This window comes from Marmota monax, unplaced genomic scaffold, assembly GCF_021218885.2.
Source record: "Marmota monax isolate L192 unplaced genomic scaffold, Marmota_monax_Labrador192_F-V1.1 WCK01_AAM20220418_F8-fsc00073, whole genome shotgun sequence".
Lineage (NCBI taxonomy): Eukaryota > Metazoa > Chordata > Mammalia > Rodentia > Sciuridae > Marmota > Marmota monax.
This window is the reverse complement of record NW_026692846.1, coordinates 3,337,361-3,358,868: the sequence shown is the minus strand read 5'-3', so window position 1 is coordinate 3,358,868 and position 21,508 is coordinate 3,337,361. Positions and strand designations below refer to the sequence as shown.

Sequence of the window (21,508 nt, the reverse complement as noted above, 5' to 3'; positions counted from 1 at the left end):
GAAGTGCTGACCCCAACGGCTTAAGACCTGCTGTCTGGCCTCATCATTTGAGGCATAGACTGAATATTTTCTCAAGGCATGAGGTTTCCTCCGGCATGGAAACATTGGCAGCCTCAAGGACACACAGGAACTACAACCGGGACACCTACAGAAATGTCAACATGGCCAGGTGTGGAGGACTGGTTGGTCTTTAGGGCCTGAGATAACTCAGTCCTCCGGCCACTCTCGGGAGGCTTGTCCACAAGGCAACTCGACCCAGGACAGAAGGCACTTCCTCCTCACAGTGGGTGCAGAGCGGGGCCTTGAACACAACCCACAGCACAGGAAAAGGCCACTCACGCCAACATCAACAGCCAACAGATCCTAATCAGCAACCAGATCTCTCCAGAACGCCTGGGGTCAGTGTATAAGAGGCCCGGATGTTTAAAGGTAACTTATAAATGTCTTTTAAGCCCGTTGTTTTTTCCTAGTATCAACAGCCCAGAATGGAGAGGGAGGTGGGCACACGTTCTACAAATACTGGACTTTCAGAATCCCTAATTTAGTGACCAGGACACACTTCCTGTATTTTTGTGGAAGTTTGGCAAATCATCATGTTACCTCTGAGTTTATCCAGTTACTTCAGTTTAAACAACTACTTATCAAGTGCTTAACTCAGAAGACAGCAAACATCATTCACTTCAAAATACATAAAACCACACCAGGGAAAAGAGCTGAGCAAACAGGTGCGCCTCTGCCCTCTGCGTGAGCAAACAGCCGTGCGCTGCTGCAGAGCTGCAGGATTAGAGGCCCGACCAGGTCCTCAGCAGCCTGCCCCAGGAAGCCCCTGACCCAGAGTGGGGGCAGAAATGAGCTCAAGATCTGGACTGCACTGCTTTAGGGACGCCACAACTGCTTTCCTTTTCCACTTCTTGTTATTGTTGTGTTTTGTTGTTGTTGTTGTTGTTGTTTGTGTTTTTGGTTTATCCTTAAGGAAAAAATCTGGGCTTGGAGCGAAGCTCAGTGGTAGAAGCCCTGGCTCCATCACCGGCACTGGATGGGCGGGGGCGGGGGTTGCTACTGAATGCAAGTGTCATCCTACTCCGGCTCCTGAGGGAAAGGAGTCCCGAGTACACAAGCACAAGATGGGGCCAGATTTCAGTGTGGTGGCGGGCTATGAAGGGATCACCTGCCACACAGCCCAACCTCATCCACAGAAGTGGAAGCGAAGCAACTACTTGCAGCCACGGTTCCGCAGCCACTGTACCAACAACACCCCTTTGCTCTGATGTAAAAAGGAGGAAAGTGGTAGAGAGACAGAAGCCGGTTGTAAAAAGGCATTTTACCCTAGTACCCAGCTGGTGCCATCAGCCTTCACAGAAGCAGATGACAGTGACTTCAAGCACAGCCCCAGGAGACTGGTGGAGATCCCCAGGGAGCCCAGGGCCCTGCAGCATCAGTGGCATATAGTATACCACAGAGCATCACAAACCCATGGTTAAAACAACAAAAGAGGAAAACTCAAGTCAGGGGCTGGGGCTGGGGCTCAGTGGTGCAGCGTTTGCCTCACATGGGTGAGGCCCTGGGCTTGATTCTTAACACCGCATATGAATAAACAACTGAAATAAAGGTCCATCAACAACTAAAAAAAATTTTTTTTAATTTAAGTCAACATTCATTTATTCAAAACAGCATCCTAACATAATCTGTTCAGCTGACTGTTCTTCCCTCCTAGGTCTAACACATGAACTGCATAATCCAGACCATGCGGACAACAGTCAAGATACCAGAACCTGCAGGCACTGCTCAGGTCAGAATCCAGACTCGCTCGGCAAGTATACCTGAAGCCTACAACTCAATTTGGAGAATAAACCAGTGACATGAAATTCAATCTTGTTCAGAGATTTTTGTTGTTGTTTGTTTGTTTAGTACCAGGGTCTGAAACCAAGGTTGCCTAACCACTGAGCCACATCCCTAGGCTTTTTTTAGTATTTTACTTTGAGACAGGGTCTCCCTGAGTTGCTTAGGACCTTGCTAAGTTGCTCAGGCTGGCTTTGAACTTGCAATCCTCCTGCCTCAGCCTCTCAAACCTCTGGGATTACAGGCATGTGCCACCGTGCCTGGCTCAGAGTTGTCTTTTGAAACAAGACAACTCTGCTGCGTGTCCATCTCTGGCCTTGCTAGAGACAGAAATGCCAGCCCAGCCCAGCGTCAGGCTTGAACTACATGCACTGATGAGTTGCAGCACTAATGTGTCTGCTGTGCCTCTTCTGCAGCTTTGTTTCGAAGACAACTTTAACAACATCCAAGCAAACACTGGGACCAAATGCTGGTAAAGTCACTTAGAAGAACAAAAGAATACTGTTCCCATACAAAGAAGGACATTTTATGAGACATATGCTGGCATCACTCTTCTGAACCAACATGCACTCCCCACCTACAGTCTTGATCCCTACCTCAGAACACGATGGAGATGGCGCCGAAGCATGGTCCATGCAATGAGTCTTTTGGGTGGACAGACAGCTCACACTGTCATAGCTCCTATGTCCCCTGGTCCAAGCCCAGGTGAGACTCCCCAGGGAACCCCAACTCCACCTCACCAGCACCCCTGCTCTACCCAGGCAGCCCCGGAGCCACTTCCAGACCCCAGCAGGAGCAGCCCCATCAATGAATCTGGGGCATCCCTTCCACCCACCAGGCACTTCCGGGGCACCAGGAGACTACTCACACATTTATTCATTTCCCTTCATATCATGATTAGTTATTATGATACTATAAACTAGTTTATATATAATACACATGAACTACTATACCACTTTACCATATATAATACAATGCATTACACTATTCTGATAGTCATGATACAAAATTTTGTATTAATATTAAACTTTTATATTAACAATTTTATAGCACAATAATTAACAATGATAACAGGGACTATTATCCTAGTTTTACAGAACTAGACACAAGCCCAAAGAGCTGAAGTGATGAGCGAGGCCAGGGCGGAGTCCAGGGACCAACGGCCCACTGTCCAGGCTCAACCCTCTCCACTAGACCCAGGTGCTCAGAAGTCCACACGGCACGTTCCTTCTGTATCTGACTCCAAGGAAATGTCACAGTACAAAGCAACACTCTGCTCTCAGCTTCTACTGTGCTAGATGCTAGGGACACAGTCAGGGTATGGCCCAGCCCTTAGGCAGTGAGACAGGACATCAAATCATCCCCTACACTATTAGGGATTAACAAGCATGCTGCAGGCAACAGGGAGCTCTAGGAATACATGCTGAGTGTCCGTGATGAGGCAGGCAGGAGCACCTGCTGTATACCAGCTACTCCTCTATGACTCACAGTAACTGTGAGGAGAGCACTGTGGTTATGGCACCACACCAAACAGGAGATGGGGAGTTTCTAGGCACCAACGCCACAGCTGGGACACCACTGCCCCATGCACAGCCCCTCCTCATGGGTGCCCACCATCTTATCTGAGTGCAGTCATCAGCTTTTTAAAGTGCAGAAAGCCTGATTCCATCAGGACAGGTAAGCAGCACTGAGAAATGCTCAAGATATTAGGTAAAAAGAACAGAACAGCAGGGTGTGGTGGTGCACGTCTGTGACCCCAGAAACTTGGGAGGTTGAGGCAAGAGGATCGCAAGTTCAAGGCCAGCTTCAGTAACTTAGCAAGACCCCGTCTCAAAATAAAAAGGGCTGGGCATGTGGCTCAGTGTTAGGCACCCTGGGTTAAATCCCCAAAAAAGAAACTGAAAAGTAAGCTGATCTATATCTATGCACACACAGGAAAAGATCTGCAAATAAATACATCGGGTCAACAGCTGTTTCTCGCAGGTGATTATTAAAGGCTATTGTTTCTTTTTATTTACTAATCATCTAAATTCTCTGGGAAGAGTGTGTATTCCTCTTTATTAAAGAGAACAGCTTAAAAAAAGAAAACCAAATTAAAGCAAAACAGTGCATACCCACGCAACCGCACAGGAAGAGTGTGCTGGGAGCCTGCGCCTCCTGACCCAAGATAAGACTGCCTGGGGCCTCACCCTGCCGCCTGCGCAGAGACTGACCACATGGGCAGTGCCTCCACACGCAGCCAGCACCACCCCTACTCCAGCAGCTGCTGCTGCTCCTGGGTCACCATCCAGGCTCAAGCACATACTTGGCAGCGGCGCCAGAGGCAACTCTAACCTTCAGGGACAACACCAACAAGTCCACGGGGTCAAAAGTAAGGCCTCCTCAGACTGGTTCAGTTCTAACTGCAACGCGAGAAGACACACGGGAGGACCCAAGCCGCGGCAAAGAGGAATGTCCTCTGGCACCCGTGCAATTCAGAATGCACACCTCAGAGAGAAGGGAGCACAGCCAGCTGAGGAGCACCAGGGACAGGGTGGGCAGGAAGCCCTGGCCATGCCAGCCTCCCACGTGCGCGTCATCTCTGAAGGCCTGGCCACTGAAGACCATGGGCTCCACACACACCAGCTTCTCACAGGAACACTGGCTGGCAATCCTGAAGTACTGTGTGCACACTGGGTTTGAACAAGTAGGCAAACTACTGTGGGTGAGGAGAAACCAGGCATTTTCTGATAAAAAAGTTATAACAAGGACCAGGAAGGCCAGTGTGACTCAAATCAGAAATATTCACATGAACTGTGGATTTTAATATTAACACAGAAGGATAAATATAGAAGTGTGTGCGCACATCTGTCATTTATACAGGATTTCCTGGCTGTGTCCACCCAGAGGACCAGGTCACTCCAGCAGCCACAAGCATGTGGTACCCAGATCTCCAATAAAAGGAACAAGAGCTCGCTGATGACATGGACTGCAAAGGACAAACCCAAGACAGGCCTGGAGCATCTGAACAGTGAAAAGGGAGGTACACAATGTTACAGAATGTGAGGGGCACCGTGCACCCACAGGGACCCACCAGAAAGAGCACTCAGTTCAAGGTTGCAAGAGACACGGCGGGCTGAGGAGCTGTCAGTCAACCACACAGCAGTGTGTTGGAAAGGGTCCAGAAACAGAAGGTAGTCAGACAAAGTGGCAAGCGGGCATCCATCTGCAGGCCGGGGCTGAGCACTGTGAGAGGCGGATGTCCAGGTTTCCACGGTGGTCCCAAGACTGGGCAGGATGAGGACATTGGGCTAATCAGCAAACTCCAGGTTACTATGGCCACTTTCTGTAAGCCAAAATCATTTCAAGTGGTTCAATGTGGACTCAAGGAGCTGGGAGCTGGGTGCAGTGCAGTGGTGGGACATGTGCAAGGCCCTAGGTTCAGTCCCCAGCACTAAGAAAAGTCATGAATTAAATGACATGCTTCAGGGAATCACGGAGGGTGGGGATGAGCAGGCTGCACTAATCCCATAGCTGTAAGGGTCACATGGTGGGTCTCAGAGTTTCTCACCTACTTTTGTGTATATTATAACTTTTCCACAATAAAAAGACCTTTAAAATATTTTTTTCAAAGTTTACCAACAACAAAAATCTGGTCTCTGATCAGTGAGTCACACCATCTAAGGCAAAATCACAGAACCTGGGGACACACTCTGACCCACCTGTTCAGTCCAAAGCACCTCTCCCTGCCTCGCTCCCACCTGCCACTGGCGGGGGGCCTTGAAAAGGCACTGTGCATCTGACATTCCAGAGGAGCTCGCCATTCCTGGCCACTCTCTGACCCTCACAGACCCTCACTTAGCAGGAGACAGTGCCCCCCTTCACACCACGTGCTGTGAAAGATACCTGGAACTTCGTATGGATGCCAGTGACCCCTCGATTCACAGCTGTACTCACAAGTCAGTGAGCCCCAAAGGCAGCAGCCAATCTGCATTTCCCAGCCCCAGGCAGGATGTCTAGGATATAGTTGGCACTGGGTGCTTGTAAGAATGAGCTGCTTTGACATTAGACCCCAGGATTGAATCAGGATTCTTTTTGTGTGTGTGTGTGGGGCGGGGGGGGGGGGGGGGGGGGCGGCCTGTTACGTTGACTTTTCTGTGTTCATCTGGTTGTCTGAGTTCCAAATACTATACTCTGGCATAAAGAAATCAATGTACCTTACATCTCTTAGGTTGGTCTAGGAAAAAAAGTGCATGAATTTAACATTTTCCCCAGCTTGGTGACTAATAAAATCTGTCACGAATGGTTCACTACTTAAAAAGTTCACTTTTTTAAAGACGTGAGGTGCCAATAACAAGTGTTGGCAAGGATGTGAAGAAACCAAAATTTTCGTGATGCATGGAAACACGAAATAGCACAAGCAGAGGGAAAACAGCTCAGCTGTTCCTCACAAAGCTGCACACAGCAGCCACCACACAGCCCAGCAATTCCACTCCCTGCTGTACACCTGCACACACAAAAAAACAGGTTCACACAAAAATTTGTACCCAAATGCCAAAGGTAGAAATAACAAAAATGGAAGATAAACTGTGGTATAACCATATGATGGAATATTATTTGGCAATAAAAAAAGTTCAGAGCTGGGCATGGAGGTCTGTGCCTACAGTCCCAGCCACACAGGAGACCATGGCCCAGGGGGTCACTTGACACCAGCCAGGGCCACATGGCAATACCCCATCTTAAAAAAAAGAGAAGCGGCTGGCGTGGTGCACAACTGTGATCCCACAACTCCACAGGCTGGGGCAGGAGGACCACAAGTCTGAGGCTCTAAGCAACATAGTGAGATCCTGTCTCAAAACATAAAAAGGGCTGGGGATGTAGCTCAGTGGTAAAGAGAAAAAGGAGGGGAGGAGAAAGAAATTTAGTTCTGATACATGCTGAAATGCACCCCTTGAAAATACACTGCTAAGCAAAAAACAGCCAGACACAAAAGGCCATTCACTGTCTGACTGTCATCCATGATCTTAGGAAGAGGTGGATCCACACAGTCAGAGCAGACTCATGATTTCCAGAGGCTGGGGGTGGGGGGGTCAGAATGGAGTCACTGCTCAGTGGGTACCATTAAACCTTTTCTTTAAATGGTTTTTTATTTGTTTTAATTAGTTATACATGACAGTAGAATGCATTTATGAATTTTGATATATCACACATAGGTGGGGTATAATTTCTCACTTTCCTGAGTGTACATGTTGCAGAATCATATTTGTCATGTAGTCACATACACACATACAGTAATAATGGCTGTTTCATTCTTAAATGTTTTTAAAATGGCTATGATGCATGAATTTCACCTCAATTTTTCTTAAAATACACATTTTGAAATAACTTTCTCCCTCTGAAACATAGACCATTTTTCTTTTCCCTCTGCTAACAATACAGACCCACTTGGACGAGCCAACACAAGCACGTCGGTAGAAGCCGAGACTTGTATTGGGTCAGACTCAGCCCATGCTGGGAAGGCCCAAGTGGGAAATGGGCCGTGTCTGGGAGGCCAGAGCTGAGCTGGCAACTGTCCACTGCAGGGCTTAGAAGGCCATTCTATAACATGAACCTAAAAATACTTTATTCTGATTTTTTTAAAAAGGAAGCTAGGCTTGGTGGCCCACGTCTGTAATCCTAGCAGCTTGGAAGGCTGAGGCAGGAGGATCCTTGAGTTCAAAGCCAGCCTTCAGCAAAAGCAAAGTGCTGATCAACTCAGTGAGATCCTGTCTCTAATAAAACACAAAACAGGGCTGGGGATGTGGCTCAGTGGTCGAGTGCCCCTGAGTTCAATCCCCAGGACCAAAAAAAAAGGTAAAAATAAAATAGAAACCATACTTCAAATAAATTGTCACCGAGTGATACCTGGAACCATGGGAACGCTCAGGAAGGCTGGGTCTTACAAACCACAACTTAAACTTCGTTCCTGAGTGGGTCTGCAGGGAGGGCAGGGCCAGGCACAGGGCACACCCTCCCCGCCCTGCCAGTGGCACACACTGATAGTGCGCCTGTCCGGGAAGCCCCTCCTCAGCACGGTGCTCCTTACCATCCTCTTACCAGGTGAGAGGATGCTGTGGAATGAAAGAAACTCAAATCTCTCCAGGGCCAACCCTAAAAAGAGAGAGAGAGAGCCAGACACAGACGCATGCAACTGTTGCCTCTCAAGATTCTGGGCATTTTTTATATTTACTTCACAGCATTTATCTTTCATAAGAAAATTCTTCAAATAAGAATTTCCCTCCAAGACACCCATTTTTTGTCTTCGTTCACCTCCAAGCTTTTGGCAGAGGGCAGGCAGCTCACTGGGCTCAGATAATGGAAAAACAGAACTGCTGTCGAGGGACTGCCATATCCCCATGAAACACCAACCCCTGTTCAGTCTCCCCGAGTCATGTTCCAAGTCTGGGAGGCCAGAGCTGAGCTGGCAACTGTCCACAGCAGGGCTTAGGAGGCCATTCTATATAACATACCCAGGCCCAGAGGGCCCGCGGCCTGGCTCAGAGAAGCCCAGGTCACCACAGCTGATCCATATAAGAAGGCAGGCGCCACCATGGTCCCGGCTTTACAGACACTGAGCACTGAAAGGCCCTCAGCTTCCTGCCTGTGCCCTGAGGGCACAGCTCTGGACAGCAGAGAAAGCAGTCGGGCCACCATGTGTGACAGGGTGCGTGCCCCCGCCACTACACCTGGAGCTGCTGAGCTCTACACAGAGGTGGGAAGGAAGGAGCCGCCTCACTGCTATTAAGGTCTCAGGACTTGACCTGCCCTGCCGTCCTCTCCACATCCCCTCAATGACTGGTCATGTCCAGTGGGATGGATGGGTGCTGCCTCGAGCCCTGCACAGCCGGGCAGAGGGAGCCCACTGCCACCCAGAACCTAGACAACCCCACAAGGGAAGGCACCAAGGGACCAGACAGCTGCCTGCAGGATTCTCAAACACGGGGACAAGTTCTAATGCACAGATTTAACTTTTAAATAAACTTTCAAACTTTTTAATCAATTTAAAGTAGTCAAAAAGAAGATACCATTGGGGCTGGAGTTGCGGCTCAGCCCAGAGGCTCGCCTAGCATGCGAGAGGCCCTGGGTTCCATCCTCAGCACCACATATAAGTAAATAGATAAAATAAAAAGATCCATTAACAACTAAAAAATATTTTAAAAAAAAAGAAGACACATTAGATCCTGAAAGCAGACAAGGGTGACCATGAGGATCCTCAGGCAGCAAGGGTTTACAGCAGGAAGAGGACACAGACCACTGTAAGGCAGCACACCCACCAACGTACACACGCAACGTGCACTCGATGGGTCTTTTCTCCTGTGTTTCTTAGAATCACCTTAAAACTTGGCCTAAGAAAACTTACCCCGTGCTTCTTTCTCAACTTCAGGTGACCATAAAGCTGGCTTCTGTGCCTCCCCACCCCAGCCACTGCTCCTTGCTCAACCAGCTACAGCCTGTCACCACCTGCTCAGTGCTGGGGTCCCCACTGTCCACACAGCCCAGAACGCCCTCCCTCAGCAGCCCTGCCTGCAGCCCTCCTCACTCAGGTCCCAGCAGTGGTCCGCCTTCAGATCATATGCTGGCTTCCGTTTTGCCCTCAAAATCCCAACAGCTGACCAGGGAAACTAATTTGAAGAAGTAGAATTTAAAAATACAAATGCCAGGGCTGGGGATATAGCTCAGCTGATAGGGTGCTGCCTAGCATACACAAGGCCCCAGGTTCCACCCCTAGCACCAAAAAAAAAAAAAAAAAAATCTGCATGTCACAGCTTTGAAGTAGCGGAGCCCAGTGATGGGGGATCAACAGCAGGAGCCACAAGACAACCAAGCGCGCTGCATGCTGGTGAAGAAGGTACTAAAACAAATAGGAAAACTGCATCAGTTAGGCTACTGCTCACTACTCACCTGCAGCAATACACATGGGACTGAGGGACATGCCGCAACATAGCAGAGGACAAGCCAGCCAGATCCAAACTGTGGGAAACCTAACAGCACAACCCGGCCAGTGTCCTCCACAAATAAACAGCAAGGCTGGGGAGAACGGGAGAAAGCCACAGTACCTGCATCCCACTTCAGCCACCGTGGGATTCCTACCCCATGAGAAATCCAGCAACTGGAACTCTGTTGCTCCAGGGAGCATCAGCTCTCAGGGGCTGTGCACAGGGAGGGAGGCAGAACCACACACCATCACAGGGATACCTTCGGGAACACTCGTAATAGAGTGAAGAGCACCTCGGCACACAGCGCACTCCTGTAACCCAGCCACTCTGGGAACTGAAGCACGGGGATCCCGAGCTAGAGGCCAGCCTGAACAGCAAGACCCTGTCTCAAAAAATAAAAAGGGCCGCACACCTGTAATCCCAGTGGTTCAGGAGGTGAGACAGGGGGATCGCAAGTTCAAAGCCAGCCTCAGCAATGGTGAGCCACTAAGCTACTCAGTGAGATGCTGTCTCTAAATAAAATACAAAACATTGGGCTGGGGATGTGGGTCAGTGGCCGTGTGCCCCTAAGTTCGATCTCTGATACTCAAAAAACGGGGGACTGGGGGCTAAAATTGTAGCTGAGCGGTAGAGCACCCTGGGTTCAATCTGTAATACTCAAAATAAAATTCAACAGCAGCAGCAGGACGAGCCACACAGATGTTGGCTGGTGTGAGGACATGCACACATGCTCTTCCAGGTCCTGAGAAGGCTCAGCCGGCCAGTCCCGTCACTGAGATGCCTCTGATGCCTCCTCCAGGCAGGTGTGCCTGCTTTCGCAGCACCCCGAGGTCTACTCTCACCTGGCATGACATTCAGCTGGTGCCCTCCCCTGCTGGGCCTCTCCTGGGATCCTCCCAGGCTCAAAGTCAGGCCATTGTGCCCTACCAGTCCTCAAGGCACACCTGGGCCCTTGGCCTCCCTCCCTCCCCTCCTCTAGTCCTTGCTTTTTGCTTCAGGGACCCCCTCCCCAGCACACAGTGGGATTTCTCCTGCAGTAGGCAGACATATTTGCAACTTGAGTGTGGCATGTTTGGAATGTCCGTCCCCCAGAACATGGTTCGAGGCCTCTTCTCCATTGCTCCTTGTGAGCTGGCACCCACCCTGCCCTTTAAAAGTCCCTTGCAAATGGTATTTTCTTTGAAAAGCATTTCCTGGGTTTTCCAACCAGGATTCCCACCCTCTCTCTTCGAAACTGTCCCAGTTCCTACATTCCAATGCCAGGTGCTAGTGTGGCCAGCTGCATCCACAGGGTCCTCCTCAAATGTTCCAGAGCATCTCAAGAGAACACACTGCACTCCTCAGAGGAGTCAACAGAACAGGGACCTCTCCCACCTGAGTGTGCTCCTGACTGCCCCTCCCCCCAAAGCTCTGGATGCCTCTGAAAAGGGTAAGCTGTAATTTTCTGTCTCAGGTGCTAAGAAAACTCCCAAGGCTAACACAAGCACACTCAAAACAAACCACCTGTTTTAATATTCAGTGAGCAACAGCACCCTTGCGGGGAAACCACACAGTGCACTGCCCTTCAGTCCTGCCCAGCTGTGACCAGTGGTATGATCTGGGGACATAACATGGCACTCTTTCACCAATGTTCCTGACCCCGTGGGTAGGCAAGGCTGGTCCCCAACTCCAGCCAGCAGCCAACTGCAGGTGCTGCATCACATTGAGCAGGGCTTGGGGCCCAGGCATTGAGGCCATACTGTCACATCCCCAAGGCACACCTTACAAAGGAGCACAGGCACAAGCACTTGGCAAATGCTACCCAGCTGAGACCTCATTTCTACTCCTCCCTCCTTGCAAAGTAAAGACCCAGAGGTCAACAATGGAGCACAGAGGTGGGAAGGAGACCCTCCTGCCCTTGGGCTACACCTGCAGGGTAAGCAGTCACAGCGGGCAGGAAAAAACAGTTGCACCAGCACCTCATCTGGTCAATGTGATCCACGTGCCCCACCGAGCTCTCCATTCTCCATAAGGAGAGCAGGAGACCTGGCCTGTGACCAGGCTCCCTGAGAGGCACTGAGGGGAGGCACTCCCAGGCCTGACTCCCTGGCTTTCTCCAAGTGCACCTCCTCTCCTGGGCTTGTCCTCAGCTTCGCCCACTCTTTTCTTGATCACTCTATTAAATGATGCGACCACCTGCCAGAGCTGAAGTCTGGGGAAGCTGCCACCCCTGGGAGCCTGGCGGCTTCCTCACTCACAGCTCCGCCAGCTACACGGCTGGCTCAGGTAAGAACTGTGCCAAGGACTCCCAGAGCATCAAGTGCCACGTGAAGGGAGCATCAGTCACTGTGCCTGAGGCTCAGAGGCAGCCACCAACACAGTGCCTAGAGAGCACCACCCTCACCAGCACCAGCCCCCTTCCTGTCCTCAGGGGCTCAGGCAGAGCAAGACTGAGGGTGTGAGCACCTGAGCTGGGGTTGCAGGGTCCTCCTGCTGTCAAAGTCCAGGAAATAGCCCAAGCAGGACACCCCAGTGAGTCCTCAGTCATGGCAACAAGCACACAGGGTTCAAGCTCCCCCAACAGATGGCCATCAGGTTGTGAGACAAAAATCCCAATGGCTGCATTATTTTACTTTAGGATTCAAACCTGAAAAAACATTTCCAATGGCTTTTTGACTTTTTTATGTGTAACTGCCAGAAATTTCTTCTTGTTGCCTTCTCTACACAAAGTATGCCCTAGAGTTCACGGTGGAAGCACCCAAAATAGCTTGGAGAACCCCAGAAACACTGCCATTGGGTCACTGTTGTAGAAGGATGCTCAGGAGATGGGAGTAACTTACAGAGAAACGTGGCTCAGGAGCCACCGAGACTCTGAGTCTGGCTGTTTCTCACTCTTGCTAGAGTCCTGTTTGATTCAGGCCACAGGTTGTTAAGCGCGGAGGCAGCACTGTCTCCACTGCACTTGCTCCCCCGCAGCAGTATCCCTGAGAGGTCTTCTCAGGCTTGCTCGTGGCCACCAGGAGCCACAAACTGCAGTGCATACAGTATCCAAGCCCAGCAGCCAGACCTCTGAGCTTTTCTGAAAAGATGCCCAGGTCACCTGACTGATGACCCAGCTCTCTAGGCTGTGCCCAGGTTTCCTCTGTGGCCTGGCTGAGCAAGGTGTCCCTGGAGTGGGCTCTGGCCCATTTCCTACCTCCTTTCCCCACCCCACTTCCAGCACCAGTGGGTCCCAAGCTCCACCACACAGCAATCATCTGGGACAGGCAAAGCCCACTCCCTGGGCCTTCACGTACCTCTGGAGCCACTGCCCAGGTCACTCTGCCCAGGGCAGGGTGTGCCTGAGGCCAGCTGGGGACCAAGGAAGAGTCTCACTGACCCTGGAGCCCCATGCCCATACCACATCTCCCAGCCTTTCTGAGCCCATTTCTAGTACCAGCTTCAGCCCTGCCCTGACCTCTCTATGCACACCCCTCCTCCCCAAGCCTGTGCTAGTCATGTCATCACCCACAGGACCTGAAGCTAGATACCACAATGCATGTAGTCACTCATTCAAACATCCCCAGAGCTGAAGTTACAAGTTGAAGGGCCCGTCAGGCCTAAGGTCATGCATAGGTTGCTTCCCCAACAAAGGGTCCTGTGCTGGGTTCTGCAGAAAGCCCCTGGTAAGGCAGGGTGACACCCGCCCGAGTGATGAGCTCGGCCTGTCACCTGTCACCTCCCACACACAGTACCAGAGCGTCAGCTCCAAGTGCTCACCTCCCACAGGGCCCAGGTGCTGAGAGGGTCTACAGGCTCCTGTTCATCATTCCTCCCCCAGTGAGTCCCACCTCTCAGGTCCCAAGGACCCACCTGCAATTTCTCCTTCCCCACTTCCAACCTTTGTCTGCCTCCCAGCACTGCTGCCAACTGCCCGCCCCCACAAGGCTATTAGAATGGCCTTTCTAGAACAGGTCTGACCAGCTGACACTCCATGTGCTTGGGAGCACAGAGCCTTTCACAGTCCCTGCATACCCACACACAGACTACTGGGTGTCCTCCAGCTGTTCCTAGGGCTCATAGACTCTCCCCACCCCCACTCTCTAGAGAGTGGCAGGAGGGTCTCATGCCACTCTGTCTCCCAGGAGAGCACGATCAACCTTCCAGTGTTCATGACAAAAATTCCCAGAGTCCAATCCCTCCCCACCTTTTTTTTTTTTTTTTTTTTGGTGTGTATGGTGCTGGGGATTGAACCCAAGGCTTCACACAAGCTAGGCAAGTGCTTTGCCACTGAGCTACATCCCCAACCCTTTCTATTTTTTGAGACAGGGACTCACTAAGTTGCCAGGCCGGCCTTGAACTTGTGATCCTCCTACTTGTCAGCCTCCAGAGTGGTCAGTTGGGAGTTCAGGTATGTGTCACCAAGCCAGGCCCTGATTCTTCAGACAACTAGCTCTGCCCAGCTACCAAACCCCAAACAACCTCCCTGCTCCAACCCTGCCTCTCAGCAGCAGGGATCTACTTCCTCCCCACAAAACCCCCCTTCAGAGCACGGCAACCTCACCTGCTCTGACCTACTGCTTCCTGGTCAGCTAGTGCTCCCATCCTGAGCTGGCTGTGCTTCTCAGGGAAGCATCTGTGTGAGCGAGTTCCCCAGAGTCAGGAAAGTCAGGGACCTGGGGCCAGCACACATGGAGGCACAGGTACTTGTGTTTGCACATGGCAGGAGGGTGCTGTTCTCAGCACCCCCCATAATTCCACTCAGTGTTAAAACACCACAGATGCTTCTAAGATAGGCCTGACTCTGGAACCCATGGTCTATTCGGACACACAGAGTAAGAAGCTCTGCAGGCGACACAGCACAGTGGCTGGGAGCAGAGTGCTGCCCAGTGGACTCCACTGAGGCTCAGGCCATCCCTGCTTGGCCTGGAGCAGCCTTCTCTCCCCTAGCTTAGGTAACTACCCACCCTGCCAGAACACTCTCAAGACAGCAGAGGAAATGTGCAGCTCTCCTCGGTCTCTGGCCCTAGCGGTAGGAGGCAGAAGAGCAACTGAGTCATAAGATCCAGAGACAGAAAGAGCATGAGCCATCCAGGTCAGACTCCCGGCCATTACAGATGAGGAAACTGAGGCCCACACAAGGGACAACTCCCCACACCATACCAGTGAAGGAAGACAGGGCTGGAGCTGAGAAAGACTGGAAGTGGGCATCCAATTCCCCCTCCTGGCACACGGCAGGGAGCCACCTGCGCACCGCACCCTTCAGTCTCCCCGAAGTGCAGGACCACTGAGGAGTGACACAGTTAAAGGGTGCAAGCCTACCATTTCTGAGGCTACGCACCAGCCTTTAGTCAGGGAGCAGCCACCCCAATTTGCCCACAGTCCTTGCATGTGCTCGCAGTCCCAGGAAACAATGAGAAGGACCCCGTTTTACTTATACAAGTTCCCAGCCAAGAGGACAAGCTGTGGTCACTGGGTACAGCTCTACTGAAAGATAAACTAGAAGGGCACGGTTATCTGGTCACAGAAACTAAGGGACCAGGGGCTGGGGTTAGTGCTCAGCCATAGAGCACTTGCCTAGCACGCGCGAGGCCCTGGGTTTAAAAATAAATAAATAAAATAAAGGTATTGTGTCTAACCAAAAAAAAAAAAGATCTTTAAAAAAAAGACTAAGGGACCAGAGAACAAATAGTGGTTTCAGGTTCTTAAACTTCTGGGGAGAAAAGGTGGAGAAAGAAATTAGAGTAGTGTACTCAATGACATTTCACCACACCAAGAGCTCGATTTTAGCTAGCCAGAGGGAAAAGGCCAGGCCACAGCCATGGCACCAGCTAGGGCTCAGCAGCACGGGTGTGGGCTGGTGGTGCTCACCCAGAAGATAGCCAAGCCAGGGGTGAAGCTGCCAAGTGCAGGGAATGGTGGGCAAAGATAAGGGCACAGCGAGTCGGGGGAGGACCTGGAGCCCACCTCATGCCAGAGAGGCCCTCTCAGCCCAAAATGGGGGAGGGGAGGTCCATCTTCTTTTGAATAAAGTCCACAGTGTCATTTCCATTTTCTAAGTATTAGGTCACTCTACTTCATGAAAGATGCTACATGAAGAGGGCTCTGCTTCACCTGTGACTTAAAGTCAGAGTGACCTGTCAGCAAAGACACTTGGTGAGTGTACTGGAGTGAAGTTCACAAGCCCTGTCTCCAGGGAACCGAGGACTGTGAATATGGGTTCTCTATAAAACTGACTAAAGAAAGAAAACTGAGCTGGGCGCAGAGGTGCACACCTGAATTCCAGCAATCTAGGAAGCTGAGGCAGGAGGACAGCAAGTTGGTGGCAAGCCTCAGCAACTTAGGGAGGACCTAGGTGAGACCGTGGCTAAAAACAAAACACAAAAAGGGCTGGGAATGTGGCTCAATGGCACGATGCCGCCGGGGTCCAACCAAACGGAACAAGGAAGAGGAGGGAGGAGATGCCTACTCTGAAAAAAAGATAATTTTAAGGACTTAAATGTTTGTAACAAGTAAAAAGAAAGGACAAAAGGGGGACTAGCTTTCAGAGACTCAGTAAATTGCCTCAGAAGACAGAAACCCAGATTTATGTATGACTTCTATTAAAATTCAGGAGAGAAAACAGTCAACCATAAGCGTGTGCCTGAGTGAATGAGAACCAACAGCCAACTGGGGTGACAGCCAACTGGGGTGACAGTAGCCTCGTCTAAAACTTCCCTGGCCTCTGGGTGCACACGTACAAAGAGAGGAAGCCACCTGGCTGGAACCACTTTAAAGGGTATTCACGGAGGGGCCGCAGTGACAGCTCAGCGTAGAGCACTTGCCTAGCACGTGTGCAGCGCTGGGCTGGCTCCTCAGCATCACAAATAGATAGGCAGGCTGACAGAACGAAGGTATCATGTCCATCTACAATATCCACGAGAAACAAGAGTGGGGGAAACAAGCAAAGGTAGAAAATTCTGAAGGCACATTTTGTACTAATCACTCTACTTTTATGTTCTTCAAATTACTTCACAATAGTAACTCTTTCTAAAAGAAGCCAAATGTTACATTTTCAAAGTTCACAGTAACAATTCATAAAATAAAAACACATTTCATCAGACTGGCACACTGCAGCAGAATATTGCTTAACTCAGAGAATGAACCAGACCCTTGTCAACACATTCAATATAGCCCAGAGCAGTAGCCACACCCATAATCCCAGGCACTAGGGAGGCTGAGGCAGGAGGATTGAAAGTTTGATGCCAGGGCTAGGGTTGTGGCTCAGTGGTAGAGAACTTGCCTGGCATATAACAATCAATCAATCAATCAATCAAATGAAGTTCCATTGACAACTAAAAAAAAAAAAAAAAGTAAGTAAGTGGGACTGGGATTGTGGCGCAGTGGTAAAAGTGCTCGCCTAGCACGTGTGAGGCCCTGGGTTCGATCCTCAGCACCACATGTAAATAAATAAAATAAAGTTATTGAAAAGAAAGAAGGTAAGTAAGTTTGATGCCAGCCTCAGCAACTTAGCAAGAGACAGTCTCAAAACAAAAACTAAAAAGGACTGGGGATGTAGCCCAGTGGTAGAGCACCTAGGGGGATGGGGGTGTAACTCAGAGGTAGAGCACCTGGGGGTGAGGGTGTAGCCCAGTGGTAGAGCACCTGGGGGTGGGGGTGTAGCCCAGTGGTAGAGCACCTGGGGTTGGGGGTGTAGCCCAGTGGTAGAGCACCTGGGGGTGGGGGTGTAGCCCAGTGGTAGAGCACCTGGGGGGGGTGTGGCCCAGTGGTAGAGCACCTGGGGGTGGGGGTGTAGCCCAGTGGTAGAGCACCTGGGGGGGGGGTGTAGCCCAGTGGTAGAGCACCTGGGGGTGGGGGTGTAGCCCAGTGGTAGAGCACCTGGGGGTGGGGGTGTAGCCCAGTGGTAGAGCACCTGGGGGTGGGGGTGTGGCCCAGTGGTAGAGCACCTGGGGGTGGGGGTGTAGCCCAGTGGTACAGCACCTAGGGGGACGGGGGGTGTAGCCCAGTGGTAGAGCACCTGGGGGGGGGTGTAGCCCAGTGGTAGAGCACCTGGGGGTGGGGGTGTAGCCCAGTGGTACAGCACCTAGGGGGACGGGGGTGTAGCCCAGTGGTAGAGCACCTGAGGGTGGGGGTGATTCTAAAACAAAACAAAACAACATTTTCAATACAGAAATTGCAAGTTGAAAAAATACTGCTACTTCTTAAACAGTAGTTTTAGGAGTCACAGCTCTTGCAGTTAGGGGAAGGAAGACTGCACAATGCAGAGCCATACTGCCATGCCTCCTGGCCCAGGTGGAGGCACTGCCATGGTAAACAGGCACCATCACTGGGAGAGCTGCTCGCATCCTTGCTGGGACAACTGGACAACTCGGAGTCACAGAGAAATGGGGTTTAGAGAGAATTAAGTGGTACCAGAAATTACCAATGAAAACCAGGTATTTTCAAAGTCAAGATCCTATTTAGACAACTCTCACTAGGAATTAGGTGTCACAGAGATTACTTTGTAGCAAACCCACAAGGGGTATAACATTAGGCAAAATCCTCAGAAAACCACCCCATTGGAGGAAACATCCTTTAGATACCATTTAAGATCTTTAAATGGGGGGCAAGGTGGGTAGCATTCAGGTGGCACATGGGTGTATTCCCAGCCACCAAAGCAGGAGGATCAAGAGTTCCCAGTCAGCTGGGCAACCTACCAAGTCCCTCTCAAAATAAAAAATAAAGCCGGGCATGGTGGCACATGCTGTAATCCCAGCAGCTCAAGAGGCAGACGCAGAAGGATTGTAAGTTCAAAGCCAGCCTCAGCAAAAGTGAGGGTGCTAAGCAACTCAGTGAGACCCTGTCTCTAAATAAAACACAAAATTGGGCTGGGAATGTGACTCAGTGGTCAAGTGTCCCTGAGTTTTTAATCCCCAGTACAAATTAATTAATTAATTAATTGGAAAATATGTGGGACTGGGGATATAGCTCAGTGGTAGAGCACTTGCCTAATAGGCACAGGCCTCCAGCTTCAATCCCCAGTACTGGGGGGCCAGGGGAGCCCACAACTAATTGATTGATCTATGAAGTTTCAGGGTCAATGCAAAATCCACCTATCCTCACTCTTTTCAATAGTTCAGAAAAATTAAGAAACAGTAACATTCCTAACTTTGGAATCCAAATTTCAGTTTCATATATGTAACAGTATTTTTTTGTAACAGGCATAATAATATAAACCTACTGTGAACTTTATTTTTAAAATTAATTTACAGGTAGATTAGTAAGTCTATAACAATTGGAAGTAGCAGAACTATCTGTAACTTTTCTACAATTCAGATGCAATTAGGATTCTAAATTAGGAAACAAAATATTAGAAAGAGTCTCACTGAAGAGATTCTATTCCAAAAATTTCCTTTTAAACAAAATTAAAAGCTTGGGTACAAAAAAAAAAAAAAAAAAACTTAACTGCATGATTACAGCACACGTGTACACCTGGAGCTTGGGCTCAATCCTGTGCAGCCATTAGCTAGGAATTATCCTGCGGACATTTATTTTCCCCATGAAAGCTGGCTAAAGGGTGTCCCCGCTAGGCCACCAAGCAGAAGCCCACAGCACAGAAGCCATCCTCAAGCAGTGTGCCATAGACAAGTCAACAGCCTGGTGCAGGTACACACAGCAAGCAGCCTTAATGCCACTTCCTGAAGTTCTCATCTCAGTTACAAGTACGCAGCATGGCCTAGTCTAGCCTAGACTTAACAGGTATTTTTTACTGTGGGTCAAGGTCAAAAGGGACTGAGAGCCACTTTCTGTAAGGAGGGTTCAGAAAATCAGCTCAGGAGTGGAGCCAGGCAGATTGTTCTAATGCTCCTGGCTCCATGACCTTGGCAGAGTTCTTAACCTCTCTGAGCCTCTCTGCTGCCTGCCTTCAAAATGAAGGCGCTCCACCAATTTCAACAAGCTGAACCATCAACACATAAAACACAAGACAGAAGCCTGACCTTCCTCAAGGTTCCTTACATTTTCGGGGCCTTCAACTGTAAAACTGATAATCTGAAAAAATGTACAGCTTCATGACTCACATCTGCTGGGTTCCTTTGCAACTCTGCTCTAGAAGATTCTCACATTACAGGGCAGGGGCTGCCCAGCCCACTTCACAGTTAGGGGGCTGACTGCCAGGATCTCTAGAGGCCAGCATTTGCCATCAGGTCTGTGGCACCTTCTAGGTGCAGGGTTAAACCATTCATCAATCAAACTGTTGAGGGCCTTTGAGGGTTTAAAAGTTGGTCAGAGAGCCTTGGCGCAGCTAAGTGACATCAGGGGGAAAAAAAAAAAACGGCTCAGAATTCACAAGGCACAGAGCTAATTGTGTACAGACACAGCCGTGGGGCCACCATTAAGGGACCTGAGTGGATCAGGCAGGCTTCTAGACCTTACAATTTGGAGCAGGTCTGGAGAGACCCGGGACGTGAACCACCGAGCAGTGGACCAGGTAGACAGGCGGGGACTTGTGGGGCAGGCGGCAGGCTGGAGCGTGGCGGACAAAGGGGAGCAGGCAGTGCCCGGTCCAAGTGCCGGGAAATTTAGGAGCCACGTGCCTGGCGGGAGAAGGCAAAAAAGCACCAGAGCACTTGACCGTTTTCTTGGCCCAGCAAGTAAACGGCCCTACTACTCTGCATGGAAAACAAGAAAGAAAAAAAAATGTTTATGGGTTTAAGTTTTTTGGAACTTTTCCAAGGAGCGAGGCTGAGTAGTAGAGGGGTGCTGAGGACACCGACACGTCTCCCCAGCTCTCCGAGTACCTCGTACGAGGCAATTAGCACTGGCATCAGCCGCGTGTCTGGAATGAGAATGAGCCGCGGCTCGGCGCGCGGGCGCCCTCCCGGCCAGCCCCGGCCCCGGCCCCGCCAGGGGGGCCGCCTCCCACCGCCCCTCCGCGCAGGGGCCTAGGAGGTGCGGCCCAGAGAGCCGCCGGCGACGCCCGCCCGCCCGGGCCGCGACCCTCGGCCGCGGCGGGCGGCGGGCGGTGGGCGGTGGGCGCCGGCCGGGCCTAGGCGCGCGGCGCCGGGGCGCAGGCCCGAGCGCAGGACGCAGGCCGCGCGGGCCCGGGGCCGCGCCGAGCAGGCCGGGCGGCGGCGGCGGAGGAGGACCCCGGCCCCGCCCCGCCGGACCCCCGCCCGCCGCCCGCCGCCGCCGCGCGAGCACTCACCGGGGCCGGCTCCCGAGTACATGGTGGCGCCGCCGAGGGCTCCGGGGCCGAGGGCCGGCCGCCGCGCCACGGGCCCCGACGCCGCGAGCCGCGAGGGAGCCGCCGGCCGCACGATCCGCCCCGGCGCGGCCGCGTCGCCAAACAGGTTTACCCGACGCGGCCGGCGGCGGGCGGAGGCGGCGGGCGGGGGAGGGGCGGGGGCGGGGCGGCGGCGGGGGCGGGCGCGGGGCGGGGCCTGGGCGGGGCGGGGCCGGGCGCGCGGTGCGGGCGGGGCGGGCGCTGCGCGGCGGGCGGGGGCCTCGGCCGGGCGGCGGGGACCCCGGGGCCGGCCTGACGCGGCGACCCGAGGCCCGGGAGGGACGGGAGGCGGCGCGGCGGGACTCCGCCCGGGCCGCCGGGCAGGACCGTCCCTCGCCGCGTGGGGAGAGCTCTGCAGGCCCGAGCGGCGCTGGGTCCGCTGGCTGCCCGCGCAGCCGGCCCCAGCTGGCGGCCTGGCTCTTTAAGTTATTAACAAATGCGAAGCTTCTGCCGACCCGGAGCTTGAACTTGAGCGCAGCTCGGCCCTAGCGCG

At 51.8% G+C, this 21,508-nt stretch overlaps 1 protein-coding gene across 1 annotated transcript in view; it reads right to left on the bottom strand.

The window, feature by feature from the left end:
* The window catches only part of Ago2 (argonaute RISC catalytic component 2), an 87,306-nt gene extending 66,256 nt beyond the window's left edge, over window positions 1–21,050 (bottom strand). The window contains exon 1 of the mRNA XM_046448975.2: window positions 20,938–21,050. Coding sequence (XP_046304931.1) covers window positions 20,938–20,959 — 22 coding nt within the window. The 5' untranslated portion in view covers window positions 20,960–21,050. The remainder of the gene's footprint in view (window positions 1–20,937) is intronic.
* Between the last annotated feature and the right edge of the window lie 458 nt (window positions 21,051–21,508).